Source organism: Bombina bombina, chromosome 3 (assembly GCF_027579735.1).
Source record: "Bombina bombina isolate aBomBom1 chromosome 3, aBomBom1.pri, whole genome shotgun sequence".
Lineage (NCBI taxonomy): Eukaryota > Metazoa > Chordata > Amphibia > Anura > Bombinatoridae > Bombina > Bombina bombina.
The window spans coordinates 1,152,987,978-1,153,010,396 of NC_069501.1; the positions used below are offsets into that span (position 1 = coordinate 1,152,987,978).

Below are 22,419 nucleotides of genomic sequence, written 5' to 3' on the forward strand. Positions count from 1 at the left end.
TTGCTTTTGACAGGGACGACGCTTGTATCAGAATGTCGTCCAAGTAAGGTACTACTGCAATGCCCCTTGGTCTTAGAACCGCTAGAAGGGACCCTAGCACCTTTGTGAAAATCCTTGGAGCAGTGGCTAACCCGAATGGGAGGGCCACAAACTGGTAATGCTTGTCCAGAAAAGCGAACCTTAGGAACTGATGATGTTCTTTGTGGATAGGAATATGTAGGTACGCATCCTTTAGATCCACGGTAGTCATAAATTGACTTTCCTGGATAGTGGGTAGAATCGTTCGAATGGTCTCCATCTTGAAAGATGGTACCCTTAGAAATTTGTTTAGGATCTTCAAATCTAAAATTGGTCTGAAAGTTCCCTCTTTTTTGGGAACTACGAACAGATTGGAATAAAATCCCATTCCTTGTTCCTTTATCGGAACTGGGTGTATCACTCCCATCTTTAACAGGTCTTCTACACAATGTAAGAATGCCTGTCTCTTTATTTGGTTTGAGGATAAGTGAGACATGTGGAACCTTCCCCTTGGGGGTAGTTCCTTGAATTCCAGGAGATAACCTTGAGAAACTATTTCTAGCGCCCAAGGATCCTGAACATCTCTTGCCCAAGCCTGAGCAAAGAGAGAGCGTCTGCCCCCCACTAGATCCGGTCCCGGATCGGGGGCTACTCCTTCATGCTGTTTTGTTAGCAGTGGCGGGCTTCTTGGCCTGCTTACCCTTGTTCCAGCCTTGCATCGGTTTCCAGGTTGGTTTGGGTTGTGAGGCATTACCCTCTTGCTTAGAGGATGCAGAATTAGCGGCCGGTCCGTTCCTGCGAAAGGGACGAAAATTAGACTTATTTTTAGCCTTAAAAGACCTATCCTGTGGAAGGGCGTGGCCCTTTCCCCCAGTGATGTCTGAAATAATCTCTTTCAATTCTGGCCCAAATAAAGTTTTACCTTTGAAAGGGATGTTAAGCAATTTTGTCTTGGATGACACATCCGCTGACCAAGACTTTAACCAAAGCGCTCTGCGCGCCACGATAGCAAACCCTGAATTTTTCGCCGCTAATCTAGCTAATTGCAAAGCGGCATCTAAAATAAAAGAGTTAGCCAATTTAAGTGCGTGAACTCTGTCCATAACCTCCTCATATGGAGTCTCTCTACTGAGCGACTTTTCTAGTTCCTCGAACCAGAACCACGCTGCTGTAGTGACAGGAACAATGCATGAAATTGGTTGTAGAAGGTAACCTTGCTGTACAAAAATCTTTTTAAGCAAACCTTCCAATTTTTTATCCATAGGATCTTTGAAAGCACAACTATCTTCGATAGGAATAGTAGTGCGTTTGTTTAGAGTAGAAACTGCCCCCTCGACCTTAGGGACTGTCTGCCATAAGTCCTTTCTGGGGTCGACCATAGGAAATAATTTCTTAAATATAGGGGGGGAACAAAAAGGTATGCCGGGCTTTTCCCACTCCTTATTTACTATGTCCGCCACCCGCTTGGGTATAGGAAAAGCTTCGGGGTGCACCGGAACCTCTAGGAACTTGTCCATCTTGCATAATTTCTCTGGAATGACCAAGTTGTCACAATCATCCAGAGTAGATAACACCTCCTTAAGCAGTGCGCGGAGATGTTCTAATTTAAATTTAAATGTCACAACATCAGGTTTTTCCTGAATCTGAGATTTCTCCATCTGACAAAACCTCCCTCATGGCCCCTTCAGATTGGTGTGAGGGTATGACAGAACAATTATCATCAGCGCCCTCTTGCTCTTCAGTGTTTAAAACAGAGCAATCGCGCTTTCTCTGATAAGTAGGCATTTTGGATAAAATATTTGCTATGGAGCTATCCATTACAGCCGTTAATTGTTGCATGGTAATAAGCATTGGCGCACTAGATATACTAGGGGCCTCCTGCGTGGGCAAAACTGGTGTAGACACAGTAGGAGATGATGTAGTATCATGTTTACTCCCCTCATCTGAGGAATCATCTTGGGCAATTTCATTATCTGTGGCAGTACTGTCCTTACTTTGTTTGGACGCTATGGCACAATTATCACATAAATTTAAATGGGGAGACACATTGGCTTTCATACATATAGAACATAGCTTATCTGAAGGTACAGACATGTTAAACAGGCTTAAACTTGTCAACAAAGCACAAAAAACGTTTTAAAACAAAACCGTTACTGTCTCTTTAAATTTTAAACAGAAAACACTTTATTACTGAATATGTGAAAAAGTATGAAGGAATTGTTCAAAAATTACCAAAATTTCACCACAGTGTCTTAAAGCAATAAAAGTATTGCACACCAAATTTCAGAGCTTTAACCCTTAAAATAACGGAACCTGAGCCGTTTTTAAATTTAACCCCTATACAGTCCCAGCTATAGTCTTTGCTAAGACCCAACCAAGCCCAGAGGGGAATACGATACCAATTGACGCCTTCTAGAAGCTTTTCCAGTAATTTATAGATCCTCACACATGCATCTGCATGCCCTGCTCTCAAAAAAACATAATTTATGCTTACCTGATAAATTCCTTTCTTCTGTAGTGTGATCAGTCCACGGGTCATCATTACTTCTGGGATATTACTCCTCCCCAACAGGAAGTGCAAGAGGATTCACCCAGCAGAGCTGCATATAGCTCCTCCCCTCTACGTCACTCCCAGTCATTCGACCAAGGACCAACGAGAAAGGAAAAGCCAAGGGTGAAGTGGTGACTGGAGTATAAATTAAAAAATATTTACCTGCCTTAAAAACAGGGCGGGCCGTGGACTGATCACACTACAGAAGAAAGGAATTTATCAGGTAAGCATAAATTATGTTTTCTTCTGTTAAGTGTGATCAGTCCACGGGTCATCATTACTTCTGGGATACCAATACCAAAGCAAAAGTACACGGATGACGGGAGGGATAGACAGGCTCTTTATACAGAAGGAACCACTGCCTGAAGAACCTTTCTCCCAAAAATAGCCTCCGATGAAGCAAAAGTGTCAAATTTGTAAAATTTGGAAAAAGTATGAAGCGAAGACCAAGTTGCAGCCTTGCAAATCTGTTCAACAGAGGCCTCATTCTTGAAGGCCCAAGTGGAAGCCACAGCTCTAGTAGAATGAGCTGTAATTCTTTCAGGAGGCTGCTGTCCAGCAGTCTCATAAGCTAAACGAATTATGCTACGAAGCCAAAAAGAAAGAAAGGTAGCGGAAGCTTTTTGACCTCTCCTCTGCCCAGAGTAAATGACAAACAGAGAAGACGTTTGTCGAAATTCCTTAGTTGCCTGTAAGTAAAATTTTAGAGCACGGACTACATCCAGGTTGTGCAGTAGACGTTCCTTCTTTGAAGAAGGATTTGGGCATAAAGAAGGAACAACAATCTCTTGATTGATATTCCTGTTAGTAACTACCTTAGGTAAGAACCCAGGTTTAGTACGCAGGACTACCTTATCCGAATGAAAAATCAAATAAGGAGAATCACAATGTAAGGCTGATAATTCAGAGACTCTTCGAGCCGAGGAAATAGCCATTAAAAATAGAACTTTCCAAGATAACAACTTTATATCAATGGAATGAAGGGGTTCAAACGGAACGCCCTGTAAAACATTAAGAACAAGGTTTAAACTCCATGGTGGAGCAACAGTTTTAAACACAGGCTTAATCCTGGCCAAAGCCTGACAAAAAGCCTGGACGTCAGGAACTTCTGACAGACGTTTGTGTAACAGAATGGACAGAGCTGAGATCTGTCCCTTTAATGAACTAGCAGATAAACCCTTTTCTAAACCTTCTTGTAGAAAAGACAATATCCTAGGAATCCTAACCTTACTCCAAGAGTAACCTTTGGATTCACACCAATATAGGTATTTACGCCATATCTTATGGTAAATCTTTCTGGTAACAGGTTTCCTAGCCTGTATTAAGGTATCAATAACTGACTCAGAAAACCCACGTCTTGATAAAATCAAGCGTTCAATTTCCAAGCAGTCAGCTTCAGAGAAGTTAGATTTTGATGTTTGAAGGGACCCTGTATCAGAAAGTCCTGTTTCAGAGGTAGAGACCAAGGTGGACAGGATGACATGTCCACCAGGTCTGCATACCAAGTCCTGCGTGGCCACGCAGGTGCTATTAGAATCACTGATGCTCTCTCTTGTTTGATTCTGGCAATCAATCGAGGAAGCAACGGGAAGGGTGGAAACACGTAAGCCATCCTGAAGTCCCAAGGTGCTGTCAGAGCATCTATCAGGACTGCTCCTGGATCCCTGGATCTGGACCCGTAACGAGGAAGCTTGGCGTTCTGTCGAGACGCCATGAGATCTATCTCTGGTTTGCCCCAACGTCGAAGTATTTGGGCAAAGACCTCCGGATGAAGTTCCCACTCCCCCGGATGAAAAGTCTGTCGACTTAAGAAATCCGCCTCCCAGTTCTCCACTCCCGGGATGTGGATTGTTGACAGGTGGCAAGAGTGAGACTCTGCCCAGCGAATTATCTTTGATACTTCCATCATAGCTAGGGAGCTTCTTGTCCCTCCCTGATGGTTGATGTAAGCTACAGTCGTGATGTTGTCCGACTGAAACCTGATGAACCCCCGAGTTGTCAACTGGGGCCAAGCCAGGAGGGCATTGAGAACTGCTCTCAATTCCAGAATGTTTATTGGCAGGAGACTCTCCTCCTGACTCCATTGTCCCTGAGCCTTCAGAGAATTCCAGACGGCACCCCAACCTAGAAGGCTGGCGTCTGTTGTTACAATTGTCCAGTCTGGTCTGCTGAATGGCATCCCCCTGGACAGATGTGGCCAAGAAAGCCACCATAGAAGAGAATTTCTGGTCTCTTGATCCAGATTCAGAGAAGGGGATAAGTCTGAGTAATCCCCATTCCACTGACTTAGCATGCACAGTTGCAGTGGTCTGAGGTGTAAGCGTGCAAAGGGTACTATGTCCATTGCCGCTACCATTAAGCCGATTACCTCCATGCATTGAGCCACTGACGGGTGTTGAATGGAATGAAGGGTGCGGCAAGCACTTTGAAGTCTTGTTAGCCTGTCCTCTGTCAGGTAAATCTTCATTTCTACAGAATCTATAAGAGTCCCCAGGAAGGGAACTCTTGTGAGTGGAACGAGTGAACTTTTCTTTTCGTTCACCTTCCATCCATGTGACCTTAGAAATGCCAGCACTAACTCTGTATGAGACTTGGCAGTTTGAAAGCTTGAAGCTTGTATCAGAATGTCGTCTAGGTATGGAGCTACCGAGATTCCCCGCGGTCTTAGTACCGCCAGAAGAGCACCCAGAACCTTTGTGAAGATTCTTGGAGCTGTAGCCAATCCGAATGGAAGAGCCACAAACTGGTAATGCCTGTCTAGGAAGGCAAACCTTAGGTACCGATAATGATCTTTGTGAATCGGTATGTGAAGGTAAGCATCTTTTAAATCTACAGTGGTCATGTACTGACCCTCTTGGATCATAGGTAAAATTGTCCGAATAGTCTCCATCTTGAACGATGGAACTCTTAGGAATTTGTTTAGGATCTTTAAGTCCAGGATTGGTCTGAAAGTTCCCTCTTTTTTGGGAACCACAAACAGATTTGAGTAAAACCCCTGTCCCTGTTCCGATCGTGGAACTGGATGGATTACTCCCATTAACAAGAGCTCTTGTACGCAGCGTAGAAACGCCTCTTTCTTTGTCTGGATTGTTGACAATCTTGACAGATGAAATCTTTCTCTTGGAGGAGAGTATTTGAAGTCCAGTAGGTATCCCTGAGATATTATCTCTAGCGCCCAGGGATCCTGAACATCTCTTGCCCAAGCCTGGGCGAAGAGAGAAAGTCTGCCCCCCACTAGATCAGATCCCGGATCGGGGGCCCTCAATTCATGCTGTTTTAGGGGCAGCAGCAGGTTTCCTAGTCTGCTTGCCCTTGTTCCAGGACTGGTTAGGTTTCCAGCCTTGTCTGTAGCGAGCAACAGCTCCTTCCTGTTTTGGTGCAGAGGAAGTTGATGCTGCTCCTGCTTTGAAATTACGAAAGGAACGAAAATTAGACTGTCTAGTCTTGGCTTTGGCTTTGTCCTGAGGCAGGGCATGGCCTTTACCTCCTGTAATGTCAGCGATAATCTCTTTCAACCCGGGCCCGAATAAGGTCTGCCCTTTGAAAGGTATATTAAGCAATTTAGACTTAGAAGTAACATCAGCTGACCAGGATTTTAGCCACAGCGCCCTGCGTGCCTGAATGGCGAATCCTGAATTTTTCGCCGTAAGTTTAGTAAGATGTACAACGGCCTCCGAAATGAATGAATTAGCTAGTTTAAGGACTCTAAGCCTGTCCGTAATGTCGTCCAGAGTAGCTGAACCAATGTTCTCTTCCAGAGACTCAATCCAGAATGCCGCTGCAGCCGTGATCGGCGCAATGCATGCAAGGGGTTGCAATATAAAACCTTGTTGAACAAACATTTTCTTAAGGTAACCCTCTAACTTTTTATCCATTGGATCTGAAAAAGCACAGCTATCCTCCACCGGGATAGTGGTACGCTTAGCTAAGGTAGAAACTGCTCCCTCCTCCTTAGGGACCGTTTGCCATAAGTCCCTTGTGGTGGCGTCTATTGGAAACATTTTTCTAAATATCGGAGGGGGTGAGAACGGCACACCGGGTCTATCCCACTCCTTAGTAACAATTTCAGTAAGTCTCTTAGGTATAGGAAAAACCTCAGTACTCGTCGGTACCGCAAAATATTTATCCAACCTACACATTTTCTCTGGTATTGCAACTGTGTTACAATCATTCAGAGCCGCTAACACCTCCCCTAGTAATACACGGAGGTTTTCCAGTTTAAATTTAAAATTTGAAATATCTGAATCCAGTCTGTTTGGATCAGAACCGTCACCCACAGAATGAAGTTCTCCGTCCTCATGTTCTGCCACCTGTGACGCAGTGTCTGACATGGCCCTAATATTATCAGCGCACTCTGTTCTCACCCCAGAGTGATCACGCTTACCTCTTAGTTCTGGTAATTTAGCCAAAACCTCAGTCATAACAGTAGCCATATCCTGTAATGTGATTTGTAATGGCCGCCCAGATGTATTCGGCGCTACAATATCACGCACCTCCCTCTGAGCGGGAGATGTAGGTACTGACACGTGAGGCGAGTTAGTCGGCATAACTCTCCCCTCGTTGTTTGGTGAAATTTGTTCAATTTGTACAGATTGACTTTTATTTAAAGTAGCATCAATACAGTTAGTACATAAATTTCTATTGGGCTCCACTTTGGCATTGCAACAAATGACACAGGTATCATCCTCTGAATCAGACATGTTTAACACACTAGCAAATAAACTTGCAACTTGGAAATACAATTCAATTAGAATAATATTAAAACGTACTGTGCCTTTAAGAAGCACAGAAGATTTATGACAGTTGAAAATTAATAAATTGAAACAGTTATGGCCTCAATCCTTGTAAACAACACAACTTTAGCAAAGGTTTAATCCCATTAGCAAAGATAACAAATTCTGAAAGCAGGAAACAAATTACAGAATAAACGTTTTTTATCTCAGTCAAACTATAATTCTCACAGCTCTGCTGAGAGAAATTACCTCCCTCAAAATAAGTTTTGAAGACCCCTGAGCTCTGTAGAGATGAACCGGATCATGAAGGGAATACAATGAGTTGCTGACTGAAATATTTGATGCGTAGTAAAAGCGCCAAAAAACGGCCCCTCCCCCTCACACACAGCAGTGAGGGAGAACAGAAACTGTCAGAAAACAGATTAAGCAACTGCCAAGTGGAAAAATAGTGCCCAAACATTTATCACTCAGTACCTCAGCAAATGAAAACGATTTTACATTCCAGCAAAAACGTTAAACATAATCTCTAGTTATTAAACAGCTTTATGTATTTCATACAGTGTAATTCTAGTGAAGTACCATTCCCCAGAATACTGAAGTGTAAAGTATACATACATGACATTATATCGGTATGGCAGGATTTTCTCATCAATTCCATTGTCAGAAAATAAAAACTGCTACATACCTCTATGCAGATTCATCTGCCCGCTGTCCCCTGATCTGAAGTTTACCTCTCCTCAGATGGCCGAGAAACAGCAATATGATCTTAACTACTCCGGCTAAAATCATAACAAAAACTCTGGTAGATTCTTCTTCAAACTCTGCCAGAGAGATAATAACACACTCCGGTGCTATTTTAAAATAACAAACTTTTGATTGAAGATATAAAACTAAGTATAATCACCATAGTCCTCTCACACATCCTATCTAGTCGTTGGGTGCAAGAGAATGACTGGGAGTGACGTAGAGGGGAGGAGCTATATGCAGCTCTGCTGGGTGAATCCTCTTGCACTTCCTGTTGGGGAGGAGTAATATCCCAGAAGTAATGATGACCCGTGGACTGATCACACTTAACAGAAGAAACAACTGCGCAGTAATGGCGCGAAAATGAGGCTCAGTCTATAACTAGAAAGGCCCCTTGACTGGAAAAGGTGTCTAACACAGTGCCTGCCGTTATATAAACGTTCCCCAAGATTATAAATGCAAATTGTCAGCCTAAATCTGAATAATATGCCCAAATAAAGCAATCGATTTAGCCCATAAAAATGTCTACCAGTTTTTTAGCCCATATTAAGCCCTTTATTCTGTTTGTTTGACTAAGAAAATGGCTTACCGGTCCCCATGAGGGGAAATGACAGCCTTCCAGCATTACACAGTCTTGTTAGAAATATGGCAAGTCATACCTTAAGCAGAAAAGTCTGCTAACTGTTTCCCCCAACTGAAGTTACTTCATCTCAACAGTCCTATGTGGAAACAGCAATCGATTTTAGTTACTGTCTGCTAAAATCATCTTCCTCTCACAAACAGAAATCTTCATCCTTTTCTGTTTCAGAGTAAATAGTACATACCAGCACTATTTTAAAATAACAAACACTTGATAGAAGAATAAAAACTACATTTAAACACCAAAAAACTCTTAACCATCTCCGTGGAGATGTTGCCTGTGCAACGGCAAAGAGAATGACTGGGGTGGGCGGAGCCTAGGAGGGACTATATGGCCAGCTTTGCTGGGACTCTTTGCCATTTCCTGTTGGGGAAGAGAATATCCCACAAGTAAGGATGACGCCGTGGACCGGACACACCAATGTTGGAGAAATTTATTTTGTGATTCAGACAGAGCATACAATTTAACAAAGTTTCCAATTTACTTATATTATTAAATTTGCTTTGTTCCCATGAAATTCTTTGTTTAGTGTCTAAAGCACTACATGGTAGCAAATAGCGCTGCAATCTAGTGCTCTTGCATATGGATAACATTCTGGCAAAAAACTGCCATATAATGCTCCAGAAACGTGCATACTCTTGAGTTTACATCCCTGCTTTTCAACCAAAGGTACCAAAAGAACAAAGAAAATGTAAATTATAATTTATCTTATTTTTTAAACTGCTATTACCTTCAGAAGCTCTGTGGGAACCAACATGGATCTTAGTTACATCTGCTAAGATCATCAACCTCAGGGTAGAAATATTCTTCCATATCCCCCTGAGGAAAATAGTACTCACCGGTACCATTTAAAATAAAAAACTTCTTGAATGAATAAACTAAAACTAACACCTCACTTTACCTCTTCCTAGTATAACACAGGCAAATAGAATGACTAGAGGTCGAGGGAAGGGAGGAGCTATATATACAGCTCTGCTGTGGTGCTCTTTGCCACTTCCTGTTAGTAGGAGGATAATATCCCACAAGTAAGGATGAAATCCGTGGACTCGTCGTATCTTGTAGAAGAAATGTAAATTATAATTTATTTTATTTTTTTAAACTGCATGCTCGATATAGAATCTTGAAAGAAACAAATTAAGATTCATGTCCCTATTAATTTTAAGCGCAAATATGTTTTTATATTTATCAGTTCATAATTAATACTTTTTGATAAAGTCATCATACTTTGATGTTCATAATGTGGTTTAAATCAATGTGATACAAATTCCCCATGATTAAGATAAAATGTATTTAAATAATCAACAAGCGCTACAGAGCTTCCAATACTTCACAAATAAATAATGATGATGATGATGACGACAGTATTGAGCCTTATCCTTAGCCACAGCATCAGTACATTTGAGACAACACAATGTACGCAGCATTGTTTGATATTCAGAATAATTCATAAGACCATGTGCTGAGCTACTACTGTTAAAAAGATTTATTTTCGTACAGTACAACAGGCTTTGTATTTGGGCTTTGAGGAGACAAAGTGATAAACTACTTAAAGGAAAAGGTTTTCTTCTGGGGAGCCGTTTCTACTACTTTGACTTTTCTGTTGCCTTGTAATAGATTAACATTTCAACAGGGTATGAATATTATTAGAAGAGATTAACACCTTGCTTTCTGCTATTTATTTTCAATAGCAAAACTCCACCAACTATTTGCATGAACTGGAGCAGCACAATCTGGAGTTGTTACTGAAGCAAGAGACTCCTTTTGTTAACAAAACCTACATTGTTTTGTTTCTTCTGATAATTTCAGCTGAGGACAATTATAAGCAGCTATGTGGCAGGGTTAGGCTTGTGAATTCTGTCAGGTGCATTTTCAATTCATAATTGGAAAATGGTTACATTTTAGAGTTCCATTACAGGAGAAAAAACAAATAACCAACTTATATTGCAAGTTTGTAAACCTGTGTGGTACATGTGAACGTCTGAGGCATTTTATCCATAAGCAGAGGCATTTAAAGTGGCGTAAATATCTCACAAAGTATACCATGATAAAATGCCAGTTAAACTATATCACATCAGAACATTAAAAGTAAAGTGTATCAAGTAAAGTATGTCATAGTGAAAAGATCCAGATAAACTGTGTATAAATCAGATCAAACAGACAGGTGACATCATGAACGATGTTCCCCTCAATGTAAGAGTAAAGTTACAAGATATGCAGGAGTGTAAAATTGTTTTAATCGTTTGGGGATATTTCATTACAAAATATATGTTGCTGCTGATTGGCTCAGCAGCCATGTCTGTTTGAGAACAGCAATTCTCTCCAGCTCCCAGTTGGTAATTGAGCTATGTATTCAGCCCTTTTCTGGGGATTGAGCACATAGACCTGCAGGAGGGTAGTGCTAAAATTATATGCACTAACAAATTAGGGTATATAACGTTTGAACTACAATGTCCCTTTAAAGGGATACTAAACCCAAATTTCTTCTTTCGTAATTCAGATAGAGCATGCTCCTATTATCAACTTTTCTTCTTTCTCGTGATATCTTTATTTTAAAAAGCAGGAATAACAAGGCCATCTTTGGTTCAGCACCTGGATAGCGCTTGCTGATTGGTGGGTAAATGCAGCCACCAATCAGCAAGAGCTATCCAGGGTGCTGAACTAAAAATGGGATGGCTTGTAAGCTTATATTCCTGCTTTTTCAAATAAAGATACCAAGAGAACAAAGAAAAACTGATAATAGGAGTAAATTAGAAAGTTGCTTAAAATTGCTGCTTTATCTGAATCATGAAAAAAAAAATTAAATTCGGTATCCCTTAAATTACTGATATATGCTATAAATTAAAGCTCCCTTTAAAACAGAAGATTTTGAAAGAGAGATTTACTGAAGGTCTTTAAATTGTTTAGAACTATTATTGTATAGCTTAGCCTACTACATGTATACTATATGTGATTTTAAGGGAACTGAATAGATCTCTTATACCTTGAGCATTTCTACAAAAGTTTGAATCTTATGTATTAAATAGTGATTCTACATTATAAGCATACCTGATGGCAAATATCTGCCATTAATTCAACCAAGTTTTCTTTGACAGCAACATGTCTGGATCCTGAGGAGTACTTTCCGCGGCTGCCTATCTGACTTATCTCACTCACCAGAGTGTCATACAAGCTGTATAAATTCCTCTGCCATTTATCTGAGTCAAATGCATATGCACCTGAAAGAAAAACATAATTAAATCAGGAAAACATGTTATGCAGATAAGAACAAGCAACTATATAACAGACCAATCAAAATCATTATAATGACCTAAAAAATGGGCAGCAGATATCTGATTGTTTTAATATTTCTGTACATATTTTGACTTACAAAACTGGCAATATAAATCACTTCATTTTCGACAACTTTACAATTTACTTCTATTATCAAATTTGCTTCATTTTCTTGGTATCCTTTATTGAAGTAGCAGCAATGCACAAATTGGTGCTAGCTGAACACATCAGCTGAACCAATGACAAGAGGCATATATGTGCAGCCACCAGTCAGCAGCTATCTCCAAGTAGTGCATTGCCGTCTCTGAGCTTACAAAAAGGTGTGCATTTCAACAAAGGATACAAGACAAAACTAAATTTATGCTTACCTGATAAATTTATTTATTTCTTGACACGATGAGTCCACGGATCATCATCAATTACTGTTGGGAATATCACTCCTGGCCAGCAGGAAGAGGCAAAGAGCACCACAGCAAAGCTGTTAAATATCACTCCCCTACCCACAATCCCCCAGTCATTCGACTAAAGGGAAAGGAGAGAAAGGAAGTAACAAGGTGCAGAGGTGCCTGAGGTTTATATAAAAAGAAACTGTCTGAATACAGGGCGGGCCGTGGACTCACAGTGTCAAGAAAGAAATACATTTATCAGGTAAGCATACATTTTGTTTTCTTTCTAATGACACAGTGAGTCCACGGATCATCATCAATTACTGTTGGGAACCAATACCCAAGCCAGAGGACACAGATGATAAGGGAGAGACAAGACAGGAACCTAAACAGAAGGCACCAATGCTTGAAGAACATTTCTCTCAAAAGAAGCCTCAGTCGAGGCAAAAGTATCAAATTTATAGAATTTGGAAAAAGTGTGCAAAGATGACCAAGTTGCAGCCTTGCAAATCTGTTCCACAGAAGCTTCATTTTTGAAGGCCTAGGAAGAAAAAACAGCCCTTGTGGAATGAGCTGTGATTTTCTCAGGAGGTTGCTGTCTAGCAGTCTCATATGCCAAGCAAATAACGCTCTTCAGCCAAAGGGAAAGTGAAGTAGCCGTAGCTTTCTGACCCTTGCGTTTCACAGAAAGGCAAACAAACAATGCAGAAGACTGACGAAAGTCCTTAGTTGCCTGCAAATAAGATTTTAGCGCTCGCACAACATCCAGATTATATAACAAGCATTCTTTGTGAGGAGGAGGATTATGGAACAAAGAAGGTAAAACAATTTCCTGATTAATATTCTTGACCGAAACAACCTTGGGCAGGAAACCAAACTTAGTACGCAGAACCACCTTATCAGAGTGAAATATAAAATAAGAGGAATCACACTGTAAAGCAGAGAGTTCAGAAACTCTCCGAGCAGAGGAAATAGCAACAAGAAACAAAGCTTTTCAAGATAACATCTTAATATCTAAAGAATGCATAGGCTCAAACGGAGCCTGTTGTAAAACTTTAAGAACAAGGTTAAGACCCCATGGAGGAGTAACAGGTTTAAACACAGGCCGAATTCTAACCAAGGCCTGACAAAAAGATTGCACATCTGGCACATCCGCCAAGCGCTTATGTAACAAAATAGACAATGCCGAAATCTGACCCTTTAGAGTACTTGCCGACAAACCCTTCTCCAGACCATCCTGGAGAAAGGACAAAATCCTAGGAATCCTTACTCTACTACAAGAGTATCCATTAGATTCATACCAATACAATTATTTACGCCAGATCTTATGGTAAATCCTGCGAGTCCCAGGCTTACGAGCCTGAATCAAGGTCTCAATGACCGACTTTGAAAATCCACGCTTAGATAAAACTAAGCGTCCAATCTCCAAGCAGTCAGCTTCAGAGAAACAAGATTTGAGTGAAGGAAGGGACCCTGAAGTGGAAGGTCCTTCCTCAGAGGCAGTCTCCAAGGTGGAATGGATGACATTTCCAATAGGTCTGCATACCAAATCCTGCGAAGCCACGCCAGGGCTATGAGAATTACAGACACCCTCTCCTGCTTGATTCAAACATTGACTCTTGGAAGGAGAGCGAACGGAGAAAACAGGTATGCTAAACTGAAGTTCCAAGGAACTGCCAGAAAACTATCAGAAATGCATGCGGATCTCTTGACCTCGAGCCGTATCTCAGAAGTTTGGCATTCTGACGAGAAGCCATGGGATCCAACTCCGGCTACCCCCACTTGAGGGTCAAGCTGGAAAACACATCCGAATGAAGTTCCCACTCCCCGGGATGAAAAGTCTGTCTGCTCATAAAATCCGCTTCCCAATTGTCCACTCCTGGGATGTGGATCGCAGAAAGACAGCAGCTGTTGGTCTCCGCCCACTGAATAATCCGGGCCATCTCTGTCATGGCCAAGGAACTCTGAGTTCCCCCCTGGTGGTTTATGTAGGCCACCGAGGTTATGTTGTCCAACTGGAATCTGATAAACTGGGCTAAGGCTAACTGAGGCCAGACCAGAAGAGCATTGATGATGTATCTCAGCTACAAGATGTTTATGGGCAGGATTGACTCCTCCTGGGTCCATAAGCCCTGAGCCTTCAACGAGCCCTATACTGCTCCCCAATTTAGAAGGCTGGCATCCGTGGTCACAATCACCCAGGAGGGTCTGCAGAAGCAAGTACCCTGGGAAAGATGATCCTGAGAAAGTCACAACAGACGAGAGAGTCTATTGACGCCTGATCTAGATCTGCACGCGGAGACAGGTCCATATAGTCCCCGTTCCATTGTCTGAGTATGCATAACTGCAGAGGTTTGAGATGGAACCGAGCAAATGGAATGATGTACATGGAAGCCACCATCAGACCGATTACCTCCATACATTGAGCCACTGACGGCCAAGAAGAGGACTGAAGGGCAAAACAAGTAAAAAATCTTTCTTTTTCTGACCTCCGTCAGAAAAATCTTCATTAACTGGGAGTCTATTATGTTCCCCAAAAATACGATCCTTGTAGCTGGAACCAAAGAACTTTTTTCCCCGATTCACCTTCCATCCATATGATCGAAGAAAAGACAACAAGATCTCTGTACGAGATTCTGCTTGTTGAAAAGATGGCGCCTGAACCAGAATGTTTTCCAGATAAGGTTCCACTGCAATGCCCCGAGATCGAAGCACAGCTAAAAGAGCCCCCAGAACCTTTGAAAAAATTCTGGGAGCTGTGGCAAGGCCGAATGGAAGGGCCACAAACTGGAAATGATTGTCCAAAAATGTGAATCTCAGAAACTTGTGATGGTCCCTGTAAATGGGAACATAAAAGGTATGCATCCTTTAGGTCTATGGTTGTCATGAACTGACCCTCTTGTACCAAGGGAAGAATGGAGCGTATAGTCTCCATCTTGAAGGATGGCACTCTGAGAAACTTGTTTAAAGGACAGTCAAGTCCAAAAAACATAATTTATGCTTACCTGATAAATTTATTTCTCTTGTGGTGTATCCAGTCCACGGATCATCCATTACTTGTGGGATATTCTCCTTCCCAACAGGAAGTTGCAAGAGGATCACCCACAGCAGAGCTGCTATATAGCTCCTCCCCTAACTGCCATATCCAGTCATTCGACCGAAACTAGCCGAGAAAGGAGAAACCATAGGGTGCAGTGGTGACTGTAGTTTAAAATTTAGATCTCCCTTAAAAGAACAGGGCGGGCCGTGGACTGGATACACCACAAGAGAAATAAATTTATCAGGTAAGCATAAATTATGTTTTCTCTTGTTAGGTGTATCCAGTCCACGGATCATCCATTACTTGTGGGATACCAATACCAAAGCTAAAGTACACGGATGAAGGGAGGGACAAGGCAGGTACTTAAACGGAAGGGACCACTGCCTGTAGAACCTTTCTCCCAAAAATAGCCTCCGAAGAAGCAAAAGTATCAAATTTGTAAAATTTTGAAAAGGTATGAAGCGAAGACCAAGTCGCCGCTTTGCAAATCTGTTCAACAGAAGCCTCATTTTTAAAGGCCCAGGTGGAAGCAACAGCTCTAGTAGAATGAGCTGTAATCCTTTCAGGGGGCTGCTGTCCAGCAGTCTCATAGGCTAAGCGTATTACGCTCCGAAGCCAAAAAGAAAGAGGTTGCCGAAGCCTTTTGACCTCTCCTCTGTCCAGAGTAAACAACAAATAGGGAAGATGTTTGACGAAAATCTTTAGTCGCTTGTAAGTAAAACTTTAAAGCACGGACTACGTCCAAATTATGTAAAAGACGTTCCTTCTTTGAAGAAGGATTAGGACACAATGATGGAACAACAATCTCTTGATTGATATTCTTGTTGGAAACTACCTTAGGTAAAAACCCAGGTTTTGTACGCAGAACTACTTTATCTGTATGGAAAATCAGATAAGGAGAATCACATTGTAAAGCTGATAACTCAGAGACTCTACGAGCCGAGGAAATAGCCATCAAAAACAGAACTTTCCAAGATAAAAGTTTGATATCAATGGAATGAAGGGGTTCAAACGGAACTCCTTGAAGAACCTTAAGAACCAAGTTTAAGCTCCATGTAGGAGCAACCGGTTTAAACACAGGCTTAATTCTAACCAAAGCCTGACAAAATGCCTGGACGTCTGGAACCTCTGCCAGATGCTTGTGCAAAAGGATAGACAGAGCAGAAATCTGTCCCTTTAAAGAACTAGCTGATAATCCTTTATCCAAACCCTCTTGGAGAAAGGACAATATCCTAGGAATCCTAACCTTACTCCATGAGTAATTCTTGGATTCACACTAATGAAGATATTTGCGCCATATCTTATGGTAGATTTTCCTGGTTACAGGCTTTCGTGCCTGTATTAAGGTATCAATGACTGACTCGGAGAAGCCACGCCTTGATAAAATCAAGCGTTCAATCTCCAGGCAGTCAGTCTCAGAGAAATTAGATTTGGATGATTGAAAGGACCTTGTAGTAGAAGGTCTTGTCTCAGAGGCAGAGGCCAAGGTGGAAAGGATGACATGTCCACCAGGTCTGCATACCAGGTCCTGCGTGGCCACGCAGGCGCGATCAAGATCACAGATGCTCTCTCCTGTTTGATTTTGGCAATCAGTCGAGGGAGCAGAGGAAACGGTGGAAACACATAAGCCAGGTTGAAGAACCACGGTGCTGCTAGAACATCTATCAGCGTCGCTTCTGGGTCCCTGGACCTGGATCCGTAACAAGGAAGCTTGGCGTTCTGGCGAGACGCCATGAGATCCAATTTTGGTGTGCCCCAACAATGAACCAATTGAGTAAACACCTCCGGATGGAGTTCCCACTCCCCCGGATGAAAAGTCTGACGACTTAGAAAATCCGCCTCCCAGTTCTCTACACCTGGGATATGGATCGCTGATAGATGGCAAGAGTGAGTCTCTGCCCAGCAAATTATCTTGGAGACTTCTAACATCGCTAGGGAGCTCCTGGTCCCCCCTTGATGGTTGATGTAAGCCACAGTCGTGATGTTGTCCGACTGAAATCTGATGAACCTCAGGGTTGCTAACTGAGGCCAAGCTAGAAAAGCAATGAATATTGCTCTTAACTCTAGAATATTTATTGGGAGGAGTTTCTCCTCCTGAGTCCACGATCCCTGAGCCTTCAGGGAATTCCAGACTGCACCCCAACCTAGAAGGCTGGCATCTGTTGTTACAATTGTCCAATCTGGCCTGCGAAAGGTCATACCTTTGGACAGATGGACCCGAGATAGCCACCAGAGAAGAGAATCTCTGGTCTCTTGATCCAGATTTAGCAGAGGGGACAAATCTGTGTAATCCCCATTCCACTGACTGAGCATGCATAATTGCAGCGGTCAGAGATGTAGGCGCGCAAATGGCACTATGTCCATCGCCGCTACCATTAAGCCGATCACTTCCATGCACTGAGCCACCGAAGGGCGCGGAATGTAGTGAAGAACACGGCAGGAATTTAGAAGCTTTGATAACCTGGACTCCGTCAGGTAAATTTTCATTTCTACAGAATCTATCAGAGTTCCTAGGAAGGAAACCCTTGTGAGGGGTGAAAGAGAACTCTTTCCCTCGTTCACTTTCCACCCATGCGACCTCAGAAATGCCAACACTATGTCCGTATGAGATTTGGCAATTTGGAAGTTTGACGCCTGTATCAGGATGTCGTCTAGATAAGGGGCCACTGCTATGCCCCGTGGTCTTAGGACCGCCAGAAGAGACCCCAGAACCTTTGTAAAAATTCTTGGGGCTGTAGCTAACCCGAAGGGAAGAGCCATAAACTGGCAATGCCTGTCTAGAAAGGCAAACCTTAGGAACCGATGATGATCTTTGTGAATCGGTATGTGAAGGTAAGCATCCTTCAAATCCACTGTGGTCATGTACTGACCCTCCTGGATCATAGGTAGGATTGTCTGAATAGTTTCTATTTTGAACGATGGAACTCTGAGGAATTTGTTTAAGATCTTTAGATCCAAAATTGGCCTGAAGGTTCCCTCTTTTTTGGGAACCACAAACATATTTGAATAAAATCCCTGTCCTTGTTCCATCTGTGGAACTGGATGGATCACTCCCATTATTAGGAGGTCTTGCACACAGCGTAAGAATGCCTCTTTCTTTATCTGGTTTACAGATAATCTCGAAAGGTGAAATCTCCCTTGTGGGGGGGGAAGCTTTGAAGTCCAGAAGATATCCCTGAGATATGATCTCCAACGCCCAGGGATCCTGAACATCTCTTGCCCACGTCTGGGTGAAGAGAGAAAGTCTGCCCCCTACTAGATCCGTTGCCGGATAGGGGGCCGTTCCTTCATGCTGTCTTAGAGGCAGCAGCAGGCTTTCTGGCCTGCTTGCCTTTGCTCCAGGCCTGGTTAGATTTCCAGGCCGGCTTGGATTGCGCAAAAGTTCCCTCTTGTTTTGTAGCAGAGGAAGTTGATGCTGCCCCTGCCTTGAAGTTTCGAAAGGCACGAAAATTAGACTGTTTGGCCCTTGATTTGGCCCTGTCCTGTGGAAGGGTATGACCCTTACCTCCAGTAATGACAGCAATAATTTCCTTCAAACCAGGCCCGAATAGGGTCTGCCCCTTGAAGGGAATGTTAAGTAATTTAGACTTTGAAGTCACGTCAGCTGACTAAGATTTAAGCCATAGCGCCCTACGCCCCTGGATGGCGAATCCAGAATTCTTAGCCGTTAGTTTAGTCAAATGAACAATGGTATCAGAAACAAAAGAATTAGCTAGCTTAAGTGTTCTAAGCTTGTCAAGTATTTCAGTCAATGGAGTAGCTGTCTGAAAGGCCTCTTCCAGAGACTCAAACCAGAACGCCGCAGCAGCAGTGACAGGAGCAATGCATGCAAGGGGCTGCAGGATAAAACCTTGTTGAATAAACATTTTCTTAAGGTAACCTTCTAATTTTTTATCCATTGGATCTGAAAAAGCACAACTGTCCTCGACAGGGATAGTGGTACGCTTTGCTAAAGTAGAAACTGCTCCCTCCACCTTAGGGACCGTCTGCCATAAGTCCCGTGTGGTGGCGTCTATTGGAAACATTTTTCTAAAAATAGGAGGGGGGGAAAACGGCACACCGGGTCTGTCCCACTCCTTAGTAATAATTTCTGTAAACCTTTTAGGTATTGGAAAATGTCAGTACACACCGGTACCGCGTAGTATTTATCCAGTCTACACAATTTCTCTGGCACTGCAATTGTGTCACAGTCATTCAGAGCAGCTAAAACCTCTCCAAGCAACACCCGGAGGTTCTCAAGCTTAAATTTAAAAGTAGACATATCTGAATCAGGTTTCACCCACAGCCTGAAGCTCTTCCTCAGCTTCTGCATATTGTGACACAGTATCAGACATGGGCCTTAAAATATCTGAGCGCTCTGTATTACGTCTAACCCCAGAGCTATCGCGCTTTACTCTGAATTCAGGCAGTCTGGCTAATACCGCTGACAGGGTATTATCCATGATTGCCGCCATGTCCTGCAAAGTAATCGCTATGGGCGTCTTTGATGTACTTGGCACCATTTTAGCGTGAGTCCCTTGAGCGGGAGTCAAAGGGTCCGACACGTGGGGAGAGTTAGTCAGCATAACTTCCCCCTCGTCGGAATCCTCTGGTGATAATTCTTTTAAAGATAACAGCTGATCTTTATTGTTTAAAGTGAAATCAATACATTTAGTACACATTCTCCTATGGGGTTCCACCATGGCTTTTAAACATAATGAACAAGGAGTTTCCTCTATGTCAGACATGTTTATACAGACTAGCAATGAGACTAGCAAGCTTGGAAAACACTTTAAAACAAGTTAACAAGCAATATAAAAAAAAAACGTTACTGTGCCTTTTAGGGCTGCAACTAACGATTATTTTCATAATCGATTAATCGGCCGATTATTTTTTCGATTAATCGACTAATCGGATAAAAAGAGAATCAATAATAGTTTTCTATGTTTTAAATAAAATCCACATAATGAGTGTTACACATATAAACTTCAGACTAAAACTTTACATTAACACAACCGTTTCTTCAATTTTTAAGCAGCAGAGCACAGTTTTATAATTAAACAAAACAAAACCACAAACTGTTTGAAAAGAGGTAGAACTAGAAAGTTAGACTATCACTGTTAATGACATTCTGTTATTCACTCTTTCAGAAACTTTGCATTGAAATGCAAAAATCTCAACATGTCCACATGCTTCTGGCTAAGGCTGGTTCTCTGTTTGCAGCTATATTTCCTGCAGCAGAGAAAAGGCTGTTGAGGTGTATAAGTAGAGTTTGCCAATTTCACCAAAGTGGGATATTTATCTTTGTTAGCTCCTTACCAATGCTAAGTGTTTTCTACCTTGGCAAGGGGCCTCTCAAAGTAACCCTTGACTTCATTCTAACATAAAATATCTTGAATATCTATATGCAATGGTAAATAACCAGCTATAAGGTTAGGGGAAATATCTAGTCCGCACTAAAAATAACGGATATATACTTATAAAGGTTGAATCTGGTACATATCACAATTTATTAAAAATATAAAAAAACAATAAAAAACAAAATCAAAAGCGCTAAGGACTGTATATCAATAACAGGACAAAGCCTTACACATTTATTTATACAGTACATATAATCAGCAATAGCAAGCAATACGCTAATAATTGTGCAAACAGATAATAAATAGTACACGTCAATTTAAATAACTCATCAATCTAGGGGCTAGGTGTAAACAACAAGCTTGGCACTATATCATGAAAAGCATAGTTCCAAATTACCTGATTTAATATAAACAATCCAAATGACGACTATTATATCTGGGTCACATAAGCCAGGGGTAGTTGTAAACGAATACTGTCCTGAAAAAGTGAAAAGTAGACGTCTGTAGGCGTCCTTTAGACTAAGGACCTAACCATAAAACACAATACCATGTGCAGGAGTTCATTGGAGTGAAGCAGCTGGTGTTGTGCACAGACCAACTAATTGCAAACCAACTAATCGATTAATCGATTATGAGATTCGTTGACAACTATTTTCATAATCGATTATTATCGATTATGACGATTAGTTGTTGCAGCTCTAGTGCCTTTAAGAGAAACAAATTTTGCCAAAATTTGAAATAACAGTGAAAAAAGGCAGTTAAACTAACGAAATTTTTACAGTGTATGTAACAAGTTAGCAGAGCATTGCACCCACTTGCAAATGGATGATTAACCCCTTAATACAAAAAACAGATTAACAAAATGAAAAATATGTTTTTTAAACAGTCATAACAACTGCCACAGCTCCTACTTTTGAAGCCTTTTGAGCCCTTCAGATGTCCTATAGCATGCAGGGGACTGCTGAGGGAAGCTGAATGTCACAGTTTGTAATTTTAACTGCACCAACTGTAACTTTTATACTATAACAGTGGAAAGCCTCAGGAAACTGTTTCTAGGCAAAAATAAAGCCAGCCATGTGGAAAAAACTAGGCCCCAATAAGTTTTATCACCAAAGCATATATAAAAACGATTAAACATGCCAGCAAACGTTTTATATTGCACATTAATCAGAGTATATACCTCTGATAGCAAGCCTGATACTAGTCGCTATTAAATCACTGTATTTAGGCTTTAACTTACATTAATCCGGTATCAGCAGCATTTTCTAGCAAATTCCATCCCTAGAAAAACTTAACTGCACATTATTGCAGGATACCCTGCACGCCATTCTCCCTCTGAAGTTACCTCACTCCTCAGACATATGTGAGAACGGCAGTGGATCTTAGTTACTTCTGCTAAGATCATAGAAAAACGCAGGCAGATTCTTCTTCTAAATGCTGCCTGAGAAAAAAATAGTACACTCCGGTACCATTTAAAAACAATAAACTTTTGATTGAAGAAAAAACTAACTATATTTTACCACTTTCCTCTAACTACCTCCAGCTATGTTGAGAGCTTGCAAGAGAATGACTGGATATGGCAGTTAGGGGAGGAGCTATATAGCAGCTCTGCTGTGGGTGATCCTCTTGCAACTTCCTGTTGGGAAGGAGAATATCCCACAAGTAATGGATGATCCGTGGACTGGATACACCTAACAA

The 22,419-nt window shown here is 41.8% G+C and overlaps 1 protein-coding gene across 1 annotated transcript in view; it reads right to left on the minus strand.

The window, feature by feature from the left end:
- ATM (ATM serine/threonine kinase) overlaps positions 1-22,419 on the minus strand; it is a 925,848-nt gene that overhangs the window by 778,154 nt on the left and 125,275 nt on the right. Inside the window, exon 8 of the mRNA XM_053708547.1 lies at positions 11,732-11,901. Coding sequence (XP_053564522.1) covers positions 11,732-11,901 — 170 coding nt within the window. The remainder of the gene's footprint in view (positions 1-11,731; positions 11,902-22,419) is intronic.